Source organism: Balaenoptera musculus, chromosome 9, assembly GCF_009873245.2.
Source record: "Balaenoptera musculus isolate JJ_BM4_2016_0621 chromosome 9, mBalMus1.pri.v3, whole genome shotgun sequence".
NCBI lineage: Eukaryota > Metazoa > Chordata > Mammalia > Artiodactyla > Balaenopteridae > Balaenoptera > Balaenoptera musculus.
Window position 1 is genome coordinate 89,590,259 of NC_045793.1, and position 18,310 is coordinate 89,608,568.

An 18,310-nucleotide genomic window follows, 5' to 3' on the forward strand; every position below is an offset into this window, starting at 1 on the left:
GAGAGGGATGGAGGCAAAGAGGAAAAAGAAGGAAAGGGGGAAAGGAGAAAAAGGATGAGGTGGCAGTTGTACAAGCAGAACACTGTTCTAACCTCTGTAATTTTCAGATTATTTACTAAAGTTTAAGTTCCACCATAATGGGTACTTAATAAATATTTGTAGAATAAATAAATGAAGATAACAACTCCCCAATTTGAGAAATGCATCTCTTTTGGGGGTTCTTCCTACTCTAAACAGTTGATATCTTACTGAATTTTTGGTATCTTAGTATGTGGTTATTAGAGGAGTAGTCACCAGTGCTTTTGCACATTTGAAATGTCAGAGAAACCCATAAACACATCTCTTCACAAGACAACTGTTTGACTTGTATTCTATAGATAATGCTTAGTACTCACAGGATTTGAAACTCAGCAAATCTGCGCAGGTCTGTGGTTCACAAATCGTAAGTCAATGTGTTACAGTACAGTAGAAGAATGTTTATCATGAACAGAATTTAGATAAGATACTTTTTTTTTTTTTTAATGACTGGTACAAGTTTGTGTTTTGTTTTGTTTTTTAATCTGCACCATCATGTAAAATGAGATGTTACATGAAAAGCAAATTTTCAACTTTTCCTAAAAATCACAAGAACTGGCACAACTTGGTCTGTATTTCAACATGGCAGTTATCAGCAGAAGCTAATCAGCTGTCACCTCTTTAGATGGGGTTGTGGTCTCCAGGTTGCCAGAGTCCCCAAGAGGCCCTCATCGCTTATAGTGGCCGTCGGGAGACAACTGTGTTTGTAACTCTTCACACCACAGCAGTAGTCTTACTATAAGTTCCCCCAAAACGCAATTACTGGTTATTTGTAATTCTTTCAAAGAGTGCCAATGGCCTCCCACCATAGAGTCATCCATGATACAGTAACTCAGCACTGCACACCCAGGAAAACGACCAAGGTATGTCAGGGGTAAGCCACCCACCAAAGCCTCTTCTGCTTTTGTGCTGCCGTTGCTGCTCCCTGATTTCCCAATAACTGAGTGGCTAGTACATAGCAGCTGCTGATAAATGTGGGATGGATGAATGCAGGATGACAAATGTAATCTATACTAAAATTAGTCTTAATTTCTTCCAACTACTGGTACATAAAGAATTCTGCCCCAAAGGGAATCTGCAATATGATTATTTAGAGCTATTTTTTATTGTTGCCATTGTTATTCTTATAATAGCTGCTCACATTTGTTCAAAACTTCCCTGAACTACCATTTTGGGGGAAGGGGGTTCCCAGAGTGAAGAAGTGCCACTGCTGGTATATAAAATAATCTTAGGTGATACTTTGGACTAGGTATTGAATCACATACTGAGAAAACTACTCCTTTCCCAAGTTTCTTTAAATCTAAGTATATGAAAGAGCAAGTCTCACTTTGGCGCTAACACATACTTAAGTGCGTTTATGACACTGGCCAATTTAATTTCCCTTGTAAACAGAGGGAGCATATGGCTCAGGCCTGAAGCCTTTATCAGACAACAGAATCTAGACAGGATTTAACAGTAATTGTTTTTAAAGGCAAATGATACTGTTTCTCCCGTTCTGGTAGTGATAGAAAGATTCCCTTTTAAAGAAAATTAACATTTAAAGAGCATTATAAAATTTTATGTCATATGTATTTTATCACAGTAAAAAAATAAACAAAAAAAGATATTAAGTAAATAACAGTAGAGGGTGGAGTGCAATCATGACAAAGCACCAAGATGATATTCAAAATACTGACATTTGGGAAATAAAAGGCTATATGGTTTGATGTTACCAGTATGGCGCAAAGATGGAAAGTGTTCAGATTTACTTTAATTTCTATTTTACATTAAAACAAATGTAAAAATATATATATATATATAATAATAATAATAAACTGTGCACTTTTATGGTGATAGAAAAACCTAAGATTTATAACCTTGCAGTTCGTAAGAGTTAAATTAGCTTATGACTATACTTGACCGTATGATTACATATATATAATTGACTATAACAATATATGGCTATAATTTATTAATCTACGCCAATACCATAGAAATAGATATCTCCCTATAACGTAAAAAGTCTTCCCACAAAGTTCATAGTTTATAAGCTGCAAATGATGACATAAAATAAAAATATTTTGTGATGAGAGCACTTCTATATTTAAGATCATAAGTTGGAGCTAATAGTAAGTAAACCAGTAAGCAGACCAAATGTCACCGATACTGCCCACTGTCAAACAGCAGCTGTGACAAATGCTGCAAAGGAGAGATGCACGGTTCTGTAACGGGTTCTAACAGGCATAATTTGACCTAGGCAGGGCTTCCTTGAGATGAGAGGGCTGGGAGCAGCAAAACAGCAAGGCAGAAGGAACATGACCAAAGTCAAGGAGTCTGAGTCTAGGCTGGAGAGTACAGGTGCTCAATGGCCCAGGTATGGAGTTTACCTTTATGCCAAGAACAATGGGAAGACAGCAGAAAGTAGAGTTTGTAAAGTGGAGTTACCTACCTGAGCAGATCTGCATTCTGAAAGGTTTGCTCTGGCTGTAATGTGGCAACCCTCCCAAGAGGCATCCGGAAACAGAATCAAAGTTTAAATAGGTTACAAACTAACAAAATAATTTAGGAACTGCATCTAGACCGAAACATACCAAAATGTCGTAATTTCTTCGTCAGATCTGTGTGGCCTACCTACATCAAGAGTTTTAGGGGGCTTCCCTGGTGGCGCAGTGATTGAGAATCTGCCTGCCAATGCAAGGGACACGGGTCGAGCCCTGGTCTGGGAAGATCCCACATGCCACGGAGCAACTAGGCCCGTGAGCCACAGCTACTGAGCCTGCGCCCCGCAACAAGAGGGGCCGCGATAGTGAGAGGCCCGCGCACCGTGATGAAGAGTGGCCCCCACTTGCCGCAACTAGAGAAAGCCCTCGCACAGAAACGAAGACCCAACACAGCCAAAATAAATAAATAAATAAATAAATAAATAAATAAATAAATAAATAAGTAAGTCAGGAGCTCTTTTAAAAAAAAGAGTTTTAAAGTAGAGAGGGCTGGAGCTCTAGGGAGGGGTTCTCAGGGGTGGGGGCGCTGAGTACTAACAACTGTTGGGTTCTGGTCACTTCCCAGCTTCCCAGTCCAAGCTTGTCTTTTATATGTTTTACCTGAGAGGTTTCTAATAAGGTTCAGCTGAAGAAATGGCTTTGTTACTGAAACGAAATCTGAAAACTGATGTTAACACCCGTGGCCTCTAAGACCCAGGTAAAAGACTAGACTAGAAACAGTCTGTGGGAGAGCAGTACCTCAAATGACTACACCCTATGGTTCTTGTTTGGTCTAAACTTCTCATTGTGATCTTCTTCATAAGAGATGGTACTCAGAAATAGTCCCCTATTTGCTTCTAATCCTCCTCAAAAAGGTTCAAACTCTGGGTCACCGCGGCACACCAACCAGAATGCTACAAGAGAAAGGAGGAAAGGAGGGAAGGGAAAAGGAAAGGGGAGGGAAGAGAGAAAGAATACACAGTACCAGTTGGCAAGGCCCTGGAGCACAGCTGGTGAGGGTGCAGACCGGCACGTTCACTTTGTAAAGCTGGCAATACCCACCGAAGCTCAGCAACGGCGCTCCCAGGAACGACACGCAACAGAAGTGGTATGCAAAGGTTCATTCGCCAAAAGACATGTATACAAAGACTCGCAGAAGCACTATTCCTAAAAGCCACCACCTGCAAACATCCCACATGCTCATCAACAGAATGGATTATCTACTGTGAGGTATATTTCTATGGTGAATACTGTACAGCAATGAGACTGAGTCAATTACAGCTACACATGAAAACACGGATGAATCTCACATAGGTAACATCAGGAGAAGACGGACCAAAAGACTACACAGAGGGTTTCTGTTTATATATAATACTCAAAAACAGATAAAACAACTGACTAGTCATGTGCAGAAATAATCTCAATTTCTACCTTAATACTAAAGCCCAAAATGAATTACAGACTTAAATATGAAGAGCTGAAAACTTCTAAAAGTAAGCGTAGCAAAAACCTTAGTGACCTTGGGCTTGGCAAAGATTTCTTAGATACAACACATAAACCATAAACTACACAAGAAAAAAAAAATCAATAAATTGAATTTTATAATGATCTGTGATCTATGCACTTTCCCATATACATCTACAATTTAAATATTACAAAATATTAAATAAAAGCAGAAGAAAGCATAAAGATTGAATAGATGGAAGACAACCCAGTCAGCCACCGTCAACGCAACTCACCACTCAAGAAAAACTACATCTCAAATACTTCTATCCTGCAAATACAGAAACAAAGCCAAGAGTGGCAGGGTGAGGGGTGGAAAAGGAAAAAATAGTTATCATTAGCTGCCCATCCTACCCTTTGAGTTGGAATGGGAAGAGGGCAGGTCCAATGAAGAGAGAATCTGTTATAAAATTTGGCTCTCCTCCCACGACTACTCTTAATTCACCACAGAGACATGGAGGAAAATATACTCAACATAAGAGCAAATAAAAGACACCTTGATCCTGGATCATTTTCCACTGAACATCCTTTACTTTCTTCTCTCCTCATCTGGTCCCATCCTTATTTATTTATTCTCTCCCTTCTGTTCTCCTGATCCTTCCAGACTTCTCTTTTTGCTTTCTGCAACCATGCATTACTATCATATGTCCTTTTTCTCTTCACTGAAGAGGCTCCAAATTAAGAAAAGGAATTAAAATATATACACAAAAATAGCACAGGTTCTTTATGTTTTTTCAAATGCCCTTATACTGGGGGAGGAGCAACATACCAATCTCCATCACTTCTCACCAATTCTGTTTATATAGCATTCGTAGAATATAAGCCACAGCATAATTATTTTTATGATAATTTCTCCCTCTCCCTTTTTCTCTTCTTTAAAAGGTAGCTAGCAACTTGTCAGGTCAACTATGTGCTAGCTATGTGGGATGCTAAAGATATAGGATACTACTTCATATCTATTCCAGTATAAGGACCCCTTTTAACACCAAAAATGTCAAAAACACATACACAGAGATGATCCTTTTAGAATCCGTTCCCTGAGAAAATGCAATCCTACAAAGGCACTGATATTTCATTAACTTTTGACTAATTGTGAACCTTATTAATCACAACATCCATTCACATTTTACAACAGCAGATGTGGGCAATGCTTAGTGTGAATGCAGATTCTCAGCTTCTCAAGCCCCTTATCTCAACCTCCTCAACCCTCCCTGGACTCAGCCTAGATGGACTGGGAAGCATAGCTCTCAGCACTCTGGACTCAACTCTTCTGTATTGAGTATTGTCCGATTTTGTTCATGAGTTCACTGAAGAAGTAGTAATAGAGTTTGAAAAAATTTGAGGCAGAGCGAAGGGCTTTCTGTTCACTCAGGACCTTTCTGGGAATGATTTAATCAGAGTCTCCCTACAGCACACCCCGCTTTCTCCTCTCTTAGAACTAGTATCTGAAAATGTTTAATAAATGATTACTACCTTTTTTCCAGCTATTACCATTATTACTATACGTCTCTTCCCCACCTACTCTAACCCCATAAATTTCCACATCCCTGGAGTGTTCTAGCTAGGAAAAGGCAAGAAGAAACAAAAACTTGAAAAACCTAATTTTTGCATCAAATAAATTTTTATGGCTTTTATTTTTTTTTTTTTTTTTACATTAAGTAGCGGCAGATGAAGAACTAAAATTATGCTCGACCCTTGTCTCTACCATGGTTAAGCTGAATATAATCCATCTATCCGACAGCAGCTCAATAAAAAGGAAAATATTCACTGTAGGGTTTATTCCTAAAATCTGCAGAAGGGCACTCTCTTGCAACAGATATGTCTTCCTCTTAACTGGCAGTAACATACAAATCAGGCTCATTTGTTTTTTTATTCATTCAATAATGTTCTCTGTCCTTAATTTTAAAAATGGGTAAGTTGATATTTTTCTCTCTCTCCAAAATATAAAACCAAAAAATAAATTACAACTTTTGTCACCCCACTGTTTTTTGTCCTGTGAGTCAGCCATTCTGAAAAGAAGTGCTCCGCACCTCCCCTACTAAATGATATTCAATGGACACCCCTCCATTCTGTTAAAGGTGAAAAAAAAAAAATTTTTTTTTTAAATTTCAAGGTGGTATTGAGATCTGTTAACATATTTTCTAATTCAGGTCACAAAAAAACTTCAAAACTCCATTATAATATAACTTCAAATCATATTTGTATGTATTCTCAATGAATAATCCTTAAGAGTCTACAAAAATAAAGCTTATTTTTTGTCTTGCTTTTCCCATTTTACAATACTGTCTGAAAAATAATAATAATAATTCAACCACTACCAGCTGTCACAGGACTAGCAATTCTCATTAAGCGGGTGAAAAATATGAGATGGAAAGATTACTATGAATATCACATCACTGTTTATATGTCTATCACATTTTGTACTTAAAAACATCGTTCCTCCACTCGGTTCTCTGAGATATCAAACGATCACGCTAGGGGACTTCCCTGGTGGCGCAGTGGTTAAGAATTCACCTGCCAATGCAGGGGACACGGGTTCGAGCCCTGGTCCGGGAAGATCCCACATGCCGCGGAGCAACTAAGCCCGTGCGCCACAACTGCTGAGCCTGCGCTCTAGAGCCTGCGAGCCACAACTACTGAAGCCGGCGGGCCTGGATCCCGTGCTCTGCAACAAGAGGAGCCACCGCAATGAGAAGCCCGCGCACCGCAATGAAGAGTAGCCCCCGCTCACCGCAACTAGAGAAAGCCCACGCGCAGCAACGAAGACCCAACTCAGCCACACATACATACATACATACATACATACATAAGATCATGCTATACTGCAGACAGTGAACAAAAATCAATCGTGACATATGATAATTTGGTTTCTCACAAGTAGCTTCTCCCCTCTTTAAAGAAAAACAGGGTCTCTTCATCCTTTTTACCAATAAATACATGGGAATACTGACTATAGGTAAATGCCAAGTATCTTTAAGACTCATGCCATGCTTCAAATAACTATTTAAAATAAAACAGTCAAAGACTTTAAAAATTTAGGTGATTAGAGAACAAGGAATTGCAGAATGTGGTGGTAATGCTACATGATACCATAAACTATTAAATTGCTGGGGCAAGTATAGTCTTCCTAAGCCATGAATTTTTTTTTTAAACTTCAGATTCTTGTTTTTCAAGTTCTTCCAAATAAACTAAAAAGACAAATGATGACCATGATTGTATAATTTATTTAAAGGAGGGGGAAAAAAGAGTAATTTCTATTTTTAATATTTCTACATTAATAAAACAACTTCTATGTTGGCAAAGTGTTGGATTAGCCATAAACTACATTTATACCCATTAAGTCAGCATATCACAATTGCCAAATATATGTGTAAGCACCCCCTAAAAGAGTAACAAACAAAGCAAGCAAGCTCTGGTAAAACGTGTATAGAGTTGTCATAAGCACAGCGGCAGATTTCTGAACTTTAAAATCATGTCTGCATTCATCCTCTCTTTCCATCAAATTTAACCACAGGAGCTTAGATGAAACAATAATAATAATTTTTAAATAAATATATGTAATCACCAAATATTTTAGAATCTTTCCTTATAAGAGTGTATTTTAACTATAAAAACCTCACCCATTCCTAACTTGTTTCTCAATAATATTCACCCATTCTGTTTAACCTTCAATTTCTCAATAGAGAACACATGCTACTCAAAAAGCCAACGTAATTATTGTTGTCATGCCGTTAAGAATGCTCTTCGTAGTAACAAAACTCTAATATTACAGTTGGTACCCGGTACGTTCACTATTTACACCACCATCCTCTCCCCTTCCCATCACCACCATTTTACTGGCAGAATATTCACAAGGCTGAAGATTGTTTTTCATCTCAGCAAAGAGAATGCTTAAAATGGGATGGCTAGCCACAAACCAGAAGTTAGAAGCTACATAAAAATAAACACAAATGTGTCTAAATTTTTCTATGTTCAACCTCTAAAGAAGGCAGTAACATTTTCCTTATTCATAATTCCCTAAATTAAAGCCAGAGTCTTTCACCCAATTATACTAATAAATTGATTTAATGTCATCATTTTGCCATCACATCATGTTCTCCATACACTAGTGTACTATAATTAAATTCATTTTACCATGCTGGGTTCTTCACCTCCCATTTTCTTTCCAGGGTTTTTCCTATATCATTCTTTAACTACCAAAGTATTTCTCCATAATATTTTCCTAAATATTAAATCTATGAACAAAAAGACAACCCTGAAGACTAACCAGGGAAAAGATAAATCAACGCACCTTAATACAAAATACCAACATTACATATAAACTATTAGGTAACCAACAGAAAGGTAAGCATCAACTGTATGCCCAAGAGCCTCAATTTAAAATATTATGTAGTAGAAACAATTTTGGTAAACAGAAGTGAACACACATTTACATATCAAAATAGGCAACTATAGACCCATTTCTGACTTGAGAGAAACATATCTTAATTCTATTTATTAAGTAAAATAGGCATTTTATGAAAATATCTCCTTACAGGTATAATCATTCGATTGACAGATAAAATAATTGCTTTAAAAATACTTCTGAGTCATTTTGTCCTTACCTGCAGGCATGAACCATTACTGCATGCAGTGACTGTTCCATTTCCTAGCACAGACTTGAAGAAGCATCATATCTCTCTTTCAGAATGTGACTAATATGTGGGTTTGCAATTCCTAAGCTATTTACAAATGGCACTCCCTTTCCACATAAGAAAATATTTAATACAACCAAAAGCTAAGTATTTTTAACCTAGATCTTACAAACAATACTGGTAATTTTGTGTAGCAACAACCTCAAAATACAGGAAGCAAACCTAGTACTAGTATTTCCTTAAAGAAAGCAAGATTTCTGTTTATTTTTTAGCTAAGTATATTGTTTTTTAAAGCCTTCAACAGCTGTCACACACGAACCACCAGTCTGCTGTGTTATGGTGTGCATGCTGCAGCTGATTAGGCTTCACTATTTTTTTTTTTTAAATCAATTACCCTTTGTAAAAGCAGAACAGCTTACCGAAATACACGTCTTCAAAACAGCACAATGACCAGCATGCAATATGATACGTTATATAGCAAACTTGACAAGAAAAAAATACACCCTGATTTGTTTCTTAGCAATGCTACACCATTAATTGTTCATGCAAGAGATGTAGCTGTACCTTTCTGAAGAGGACGACTTCTCAGAGTTAACTGACATCAGCAGCTCAATCTTCTGCTTGATTTCTGGAAAAATCAGAAAATATTCACAACCAAGATTGCCTGCCCTTGCTTTCAAGCCTTATATCAAGAGATTTTTCTTCTCTAATCCCTTTTGTTCAAAATGAGGCCACAAGATTCGCAGTACTTCTGTTAGGACTGGGATTCAATGGTGCTATAAAGGGAAAAAGCTCCAGAGGCATCAGGCCTTGCTAAACTATGCACATGACTGTTTATGAAAGCAGGAAGTACCATTCCTTTCAAGCAGAGGGGTGTTTTCTTTTTTTAAGGTAGAACTAGCATGGCTCTACAGTAAGATTTTTAAATGCAGCAAATTAAAATACAAACCAAAAATGCTAACAACTGGATTGAACATACCAGATAATTTGAGAAGTCTGGTTAATAAAGTTACAGACTGTAATAAACAGATAGGCAACCCTTGGCTACTTCTATTTCACCAGCCCTGAAAAATATGGCTCAGTGAATCGTTTTTATCACTTAAGAATGAAATATTAAACCAGAATCCCAATTTTTAGACTAAAAATATTTTAATCTGTTATAATATATTGATTGTCTTTAAAGATACATTTATATCTACTCCCTAACTCCTTTAGAAAAACACTTCTGTTTTACACCTTAATTTTCCCCTCCTCCTTTTGCAGTACAGCACAAGTGAACAGCAACACCCAGTTACCAAGCAGATAATATACTTGTCCTTTTAGGAGAGGACTGACAACGCTATCTACAACAGAAATACAAGCGCCAATTCAATTTAATTAAAAGATCATTGCTGATACTGATTCGGAAAAAAAAGATTATAGACAAAAAGGGAAGGTGAGATAAAAATAAAAGAGGAAAAAGAGAAGGAAAAAAAACCTAACACATTTCCTTTAAAATATTAACCATTAATATAAAGCACATAATTTTACATGAATAAAACTGATGTGGGCCTATTATCTAGACTATTTCACATATAAAGCTGTTTTCCTATTTGTAAATGCGTTTTCCTATTCAAAATCTTAAAAATTCACATACCAAAAATAAAACACAATCCCACTAAATCTATAGGCAGTCTCAGGATTTCAAAGTAGACCTCAGTAGTTTGGGTTTTTTTTTTAAAGGGTAAAATGAATTTTAATTTTTAAGAATCTTGATTCTAGAAATCCAAGGAATATGAAATGTAAAGGAGAAAGGAAAATAATTAGTTGCATAAAATACAATGGGCCTGTACAGAAATATCCTCTCAGTGTTGTTAAAATATGAGTTTTTCCAAATTGTTTAAGCTAACAACTTCATCCAATGGGCATTATAAAGCTGGCATGAATATCTAATGAGAGCATAGAACCTACCACAGGCTACAGCCAAACTACCACTGGGGAGAGCACATAGCACAGTGGTGAAATTGAGATGATGATAATGAAACTTACCTTGAGGAGTCTTACGTGGATTACAGAGCCTGGCACCTGGTGCCATAGTGAATGCTCAGTAACGCCCCGTTTAAAAAGAGCATGGCATTTAAGAACTCAGGCTCCAGGATCCGCCGCCAAGCAGCCTAGGATTTGAAAGCAGGCTTCTCCATCATTTTTAACAGCCATATGACCTTGGGGAAATAAACTCTCTAAGCCTCTATCTCCTCTCCTATAAAATGGGGATAATAATTCTACATGAAGGGCTGTTGTAAGGATTGAATGACATAACCCATGAAAGGCACGCAGTGTTGTGCTTGGCACGTAGTAATAAGCCCTCACTGCCTAGCAAAGGATGGGATCCTAAATAAATATTTGCTGAATGACCTAATGAGGTATACTAGGTCTGTCCCATTTTAAAGAGCTTTTCTATAGTTTTAATCCACCTTCTCCTTCTTACTACCAACCTTAACATTCACCTTTTTATCACTATAGTATTGATATTATTATATGTGGAAATTAAACTTTAACCTGTGTCTCAGCCTTCCTTTCTAGAGGAATTATTCTCAGTTTATCAACTAGCCACTGCAGTAATGAGGTGACACTTGAATTCTTCTTCACTGTGGCAATTTTTCATTCCAAAAAGACAGAAAGTTCACACTTCAGTGTATCTCTATAATATCTGTGCACTTAAGCTGAAAGTCTCCAAGATTAAACTGCATAGCTCTAATGAAGTATATGTCTGTCTTACATATATTAGAAAGAAAAGTTAAAGCTCTAAACCATTTTCTGGCTGGTGACTTTGGAAGCTACAAACCAAAAAGGTTTCAAATAATTCATGGAAAGGTTTCCAACATGATTTTCACATTTTCTTCAAACCTTCAGATCTGTTTATAGCTCCAGAAGGACTGAAAGGTTCAGGAATGTTCACAAATACCAAGTTAACATTGTATCCACTGAGGGCCATGCATTCCCTCTACACTCCTATCTAATCCTTATCAATACCAGCCATGGGTCTGATTACTCCCCATGTTCATTCTACCACGATAAACGCCACAGTCCTGGGGGGCTTTGATGTTCATGTCAATATGATTCCAAACACCCTTGGTTAAGGGCCTTGGGCTCCCCAATAGTGTCCTGAACCTCTGATCACCTGAGTCATCTACTACCATGACCACACGTAGGATGCTCTTACACACACTGCAAATACATCCCCCAAATTAGTTGTTTTTCTATATCTATACTGGATATTTCACAGTATCCAGGACCCTATACTTTATTTTTCTGCAATTAATCCCACCAGTCTTTTCCTTTATGAATTACGGTTTTCCTGTTAAACTCACATTTCCTTATTTCACAAATAAACAAGCAAGTAGTACCTACTATCTCTAATACTTCATTTTCTACTCAATAACATGAGTTTGAAGACTCCTGGAACACTTAGGGTGCACAGTTGAACCAATCCCTAAGAACCCTGACAAGGAATAGCAGTGAACAGTAACTACTACCAAACATAGTCCAGAAAAGGAGGTGCTTCAAAGATTCAGACCCTAGAAGAGAAACTGGGCCGTCCCGAATCCACCTAGAATCCTAACAGCAACAGCAGCAGAAGCGTAACACAGGGCTCCCATGCAGAGGATCCGCTTCCGCGTCCTTTAAGATCACTAAACACCAAGCACGAGCTCACAAAGGACGCTTACTTTTATGACGTGGAAATTAAATAAGACATCATAATTGGGCAAACAGTTCTACCTAAACTCGTAGACCTACATCCTTTTAACATCGGTGTTATTCTAACAGATTTACTACATTTCCTCTCACTTGGCAAATTTGGAGCCATTTCAGGCTACAAGAAACAGGTATGTGCTCAGGTTACTTCAGGTGACAGGATAATACAGCAAGAATACATCTAGAAGTTAAGAGGAGGGAAAAAAAATGCCTCAGTAGGCCTCAGAACCAGAATCTTGTTCAGAAGACGGGGCAGCTCTTGAAACCCAGTTACAATACCAAGTGCTCCGAGGGATTGTTCTCCACCTTAACCTTTCCCCATCCTGGCAGCCAAAACCTCTGATCCATTTCCTCTGATAATTCCATTTCTCCCTTCGCTACCAATTAGTAACTACTTCTCCTCTTTACTTCACGCGTTCACAGATTCTACTGCCTTGGAATGCATACTTATGGCCTTCTCTCACCTTAAGCGAGTATCTTTAAGGGGCTCCTGTTTAAGCTCGCAAGAGGGCCTGCAGACACTTTTCCTGCTCAGGTGTCAATCCATGATATTACCATCTGGGACCAAGTACTGAGGTCCTGACTCAAAATTCAAGAGACTGACACAAAAGAGCCTCTTCATAAAGGGACAGGAGTAAAGCAAGCTCTCTGAGACATCTAGGAAGATCAATGATTAACTGCTCCCAACATCCCGAAGATCAGTCTAGCCTAAAAAGGAGTGCCTGTTATCCCAGCATTCATTATTCAAGTTTTCTTTGTGATGAGAATGCACAGAAAAGCAAAAATTGTGCAAAAAAATGCCCATTGATAAACTGACCATTCAAACAACTGTCCCTGATTTTCACCAGCCTCTACCCCCACCCATCAAATGCCTTCTCTGCTCAGTCTCTCACTGATGGTCATACAGCCCAACAATTCAAACAAAATGCAAGTCCAGAGCAAAGTGAACACTGAAAATCTGCAACAAAGGATGGAACTTTAGACAAAGTTGACGGACAATACTAAAGAAATGTTAGAATCCCAGGCAAACCCACTGACAAATATAGAAAGGAGTTAAGAAGGTTAGTAATTGTTAAGAGTAATCAACAAGGACAATAATATGCTAAGTGTCTCAGGAATGATAATTATTTGATTATGAGAGACTAATGGGGGAAAATAATAATACTCTTAAATAGTCTGCAAAAATATCCAACATTACAATTGTATTACTACTTAAAAGATATCCAGTCATATTATTAGTCACCCCCTGGTATTCATGGGGTGGGAGGGGGCGCTGATTGGTTCCAGGACTCCCACCCCACCCCCTACCCCCTGCTGATAACAAAATCCACGAATGCTCAAGTCCCTTATATAAATGAGGTAGTACAGTCAGCCCTCAGTATCCACGGATTCAGAACCCACAGGGATCAACTGTATATAAAACTTAATATGAATATGTATGTCAGAAACAATCAACACTTGATACATTCTTCCTTCTAAAACTCAGTAAACTCAGTACATATTTTTCAACTACAACTTGAACTTTTGTTAAATAAGCTTACTTCTAAAATCTGATTTTATTTTTCAAAATGAAGTCTCAATTTCACCCACCTTCCTTAAAAGCAGTCTTTTTCTGGTATCAAATTTCCTCCTGCTATAATTCCAAAACAGTATTACTTTATGTTCCTGAATATAGCACAATGCCAACCAACAATATGTATGCTCCAAACTCTACAATGGGGTGGGCTGGGGTGGGGGTGAATTGGTGGGGGACTGGAGGAGAAGAAGAAGGAGGTGGTCTCAGGCTGGTTAGGTTTCCGGCTTAAAACTTTCAAGGTAGCTAATGCTGCCACTTACAAGAAACTTCACTTACTAAAGAAAATGTTTTCCTTCTGTCAGTTTTTAAATTATTATTCTGAGTGCAACTTATAACCCAAAAGAAATGCTAGTTTAAAAGGAAAGACTTGTTATTGATTTCCAAATCCTAGTAAGGAAAGTGGGTCAATCCCCTAAAATTGGGATTCCCCTTCTCACCGCCCCCCCGCCGCCGGAAGCCACCAAGCAAGAAGGCAGAGAAAAGAGACCAATGCTAGGGTTGTGTCTGCACCAGGCCAAGACCCCAGATCATCCATCCTAACACTGTATGGAGCACCATAAAACTTTAAGTTCATCACACAGTACTTGTTACCGTTGCTTCGTTATTTTTATGTTGAGGAATTTCAGAAACAAATACAAAACTGCATTAAAGTGTGAAAATATGAATGTTTAAATAAATTCCTATTTCTATTAGCCTCACCATCAATGCCTTCTATTAGCAATGAAATGTAATGAAATTAATCCCTGAAAACTGTCTACAGGTTTCTCACCACAGCAGAGTATCATTAATAGTTAATCTAGCCACTAAACAGAACAAAGGCACTCTTAACCCTCGCTCTGTTGGGGAGACAGAAGAAGTAACACAAGTTCTTAGATAACTGAGCTGTTACACTCAGGGTGAGATCCAATGCTCTAGTCACCATGAAGTCAAGTTTTAAAACTTTCTCTATTTTATACTTACAAAATAATTATCACTTGTATATTTTACTGGTACAATATATGAATTTTAGAAATTACAGCAGAGAACAGTAATTAGAAAAAAGAAGTATTTTTATAATGCTAACCTAAAGATAGTTTTTCGTACTAGATATTAATATACAACTGAAACTACTCGGTTCTCTAAAATTATGACTTACAATGTCCTAAATTAAGACCATTTAATTTCATTTACAATTTTGGCACATAAAGAACTGTGGGTTCACCAAAGAAGTCAAGGCTCACTCAATCATCTTAAAAAGAAAATTCACTGTCTTAAGAGGTGACAAAATGATTGTGCAAGGTTTATTTATATGTGTAAGAAAACAAGCCATATCAAAATATGTGCGTATAAGGAGGAATCAGTGTCCCCAACTCCTAACCAACATTAACTTTCAAACTTAGGAACTGAAATTTATGTGATATAGTCCAATTTTTCCACCCTTCTATATTCCTTCAGTAAGAACAGGTACTGAGCTAGGTGTTACCTGAGCAGGGGGAAGAAAAAATATATCACAAAAATATGTAAGGCAAAATTCCTTCTCTTAGAGAGTTCACAGTCTAATATTTAACATTTAGCTTGAACCATCTAGCTTATTCAAGCCCCTTATATGAATTAACTCATTTAATCCTCACAACAATTGGAGAAGGTAGGTACTCAATATTTCCATTTTACATGCATAGAAACTGAAGCTTCGAAAGTTTAAGAAATTTTCTCAAGATTCCAGGGCTAAACAACTCCACTTAGAATAGCATCAAAAACAATAAAATATTTAGGAATAAATTCAACCAAGGTGAGAGACTTGTACACTGAAAACTACAAAACACTGTTGAAAAAAGTTAAAAACCCAAATAATTGGAAAGACATCTTGCATTCATGGATTGGAAGATTTACAATTGTTAAGATGGCAATATTCCTCAAATTGATCTACAGAGTCATACAATCCCTATCAAAATTCCAACTGCCTTTTTTTGCAGAAATCGACAAGCTGACCCTAAAATTCATATGGAAATGTCAAGGGACCCTGAATAGGCAAAACCATCTTTAAAAAAGTAGAACAAAGTTGCAAGGCTCACACATAGATTTCAAAACTTACTACAAAGCTACAGTAATCAAAACAGTGGGGAACTGACATAAAGATAGACATATAGATCAATGCAATAGAATTAGAGTGCAGAAATAAACCCTCACATTACAGTCAACCGATTTTTGACAAGAGTGCCAAGGTCATTCAATGGGGAAAGACAGTCTCTTCAAAAGATGGTGCTCAAAACTGGATGTCCACATGCAAAAGAATAAAGTTGGACTCCTGTCTCACACCATATACAAAATATTAATTCAAACTGGATCAAAGACCTAAATATAAAGGCTAAAAGTATAAAACTTTTAAAAGGAAATGTAGGTGTAAACCTTGATTTTGGATTAGGTTAGAGTTTCTTAAATATGACACCAAAAGCACAAAAAACAGAAGAATAAATAGATGCATTGAACGTAAGAATTAAAAACTTTTGTACTCACTTAAGCAGCACATATACTAAAATTGGAATGATAGAGAGAAGATTAGCATGGCCCCTGCGCAAGGATGACATGCAAATTCGTGAAGCATTCCATATTTTTTCACAGCAAAGGAAACCATAAAGAAGACGAAAAGACAACCCTCAGAATGGGAGAAAAGATTTGCAAATGGAGCAACTGACAAAGGATTAATCTCCAAAATATACAAACAGCTCATGCAGCTCAATATCAAAAAAACAAACAACCCAATCCAAAAATGGGCAGAAGACCTAAACAGACATATCTCCAAAGAAGATATACAGATTGCCAACAAACACATGAAAGGATGCTCAACATCACTAATCATTAGAGAAATGCAAATCAAAACTACAATGAGGTATCACCTCATGCCGGTCAGAATGGCCATCATCGAAAAATCTACAAACAACAAATGCTGGAGAGGGTGTGGAGAAAAGGGAACCCTCCTGCACTGCTGGTGGGAATGTAAATTGATACAGCCACTATGGAGAACAGTATGGAGGTTCCTTAAAAAACTAAAAATAGAACTACCATACGATCCAGCAATCCCACTACTGGGCATATACCTGGAGAAAACCATAATTCAAAAAGAGTCATATACCACAATGTTCACTGCAGCTCTACTTACAATAGCCAGGACGTGGAAGCAACCTAAGTGTCCATCGATGGATGAATGGATAAAGAAGATGTGGCACATATATACAATGGAATATTATTCAGCCATAAAAAGAAATGAAATTGGGTTATTTGCAGTGAGGTGGATGGACCTAGAGTCTGTCATACAGAGTGAACTAAGTCAGAAAGAGAAAAACTAATACCGTATGCTAACACATACATATGGAATCTAAAAAAAAAAAATGGTTCTGATGAACCTAGGGGCAGGACAGAAATAAAGACGCAGACGTAGAGAATGGACTTGAGGACACAGGGAGGGGGAAGGGTAAGCTGGGACGAAGTGAGAGAGTAGCACTTACATATACACACTACCAAATGTAAAATAGCTAGCTAGTGGGAAGTAGCTGCATAGCACAAGGAGATCAGCTTGGTGTTTTGTGACCACCTAGAGGCGTGGGATAGGGAGGGTGGGAGGGAGACGTAAGAGGGAGGGGATAGGAGGATATATGTATGCATATAGCTGATTCACTTTGTTATACAGCAGAAACTAACACAACATTGTAAAGCAATTATTCTCCAATAAAGAGGTCTAAAAAAAAAAAAAACATTTCATAAGACTACAGCTGCCATAGATAGTGATTCCTCCAATGGATCTGGACAAAGTAAACTGTAAACTTCTGGAAAGGACTCACCATATTAAATGCCATTAAGAACATTCATGATTTTCCAGGGAAAATCGAAAGAGGCCAAAATATCAACATTAACAGGAGTTTAGAAGAAATGGACTCCAACCCTTATGAATGACTTTGAGGGGTTCAAGATGTCAATGGAAGAAGCAACTCCAGGTGTGGCAGAAACAGCAGGAGAACGAGAGTTAGAAGTAGAGCCTGAAGATGTGACTGAATGGCTGCCATCTCATGAGAAGACTTTCATGGATGAGGAGTTGCTTCTTATGAATGAGGAAAGAAAGTGGTTCCTTGAGATGGAAGCTACTCCTGGTGAAGATGCTGTATAAGACTGTTGAAATGAGAACAAAGGATTTAGAATATGGCATAAACTTAGTTGATAAAGCAGCAGCAGGGTTTGAAAGGATTGACTCAAATTTTGAAAAAAGTTCCACTATGGGTAAAATGCATGCTACAGAGAAATCATTAGTGAAAGGAAGAGTCAATCATTGTGGCAAACTTCATTGTCGTCTTATTTTA

At 37.6% G+C, this 18,310-nt stretch overlaps 1 protein-coding gene and 1 non-coding gene across 11 annotated transcripts in view; one reads left to right on the forward strand and one right to left on the reverse strand.

Annotated features, from left to right (window-relative positions):
- Positions 1-18,310, reverse strand: part of SRPK2 (SRSF protein kinase 2) — a 229,667-nt gene that overhangs the window by 125,563 nt on the left and 85,794 nt on the right. For 3 of the 10 annotated variants that reach the window (XM_036862833.1, XM_036862839.1, XM_036862840.1), the window contains exon 3: positions 9,236-9,299. The exons of 6 other annotated variants lie outside the window; for them this stretch is intronic. In XM_036862833.1, the coding sequence (XP_036718728.1) occupies positions 9,236-9,299 (64 nt within the window). Of the gene's footprint in view, positions 1-9,235; positions 9,300-10,699; positions 10,761-18,310 lie in introns of those variants that run through there. One more of the 10 variants, XM_036862834.1, reaches the window with a different exon arrangement.
- LOC118901400 lies at positions 16,468-16,574 on the forward strand. The gene has a single exon (XR_005021373.1). It is a non-coding gene; the product is annotated as a U6 spliceosomal RNA (small nuclear RNA).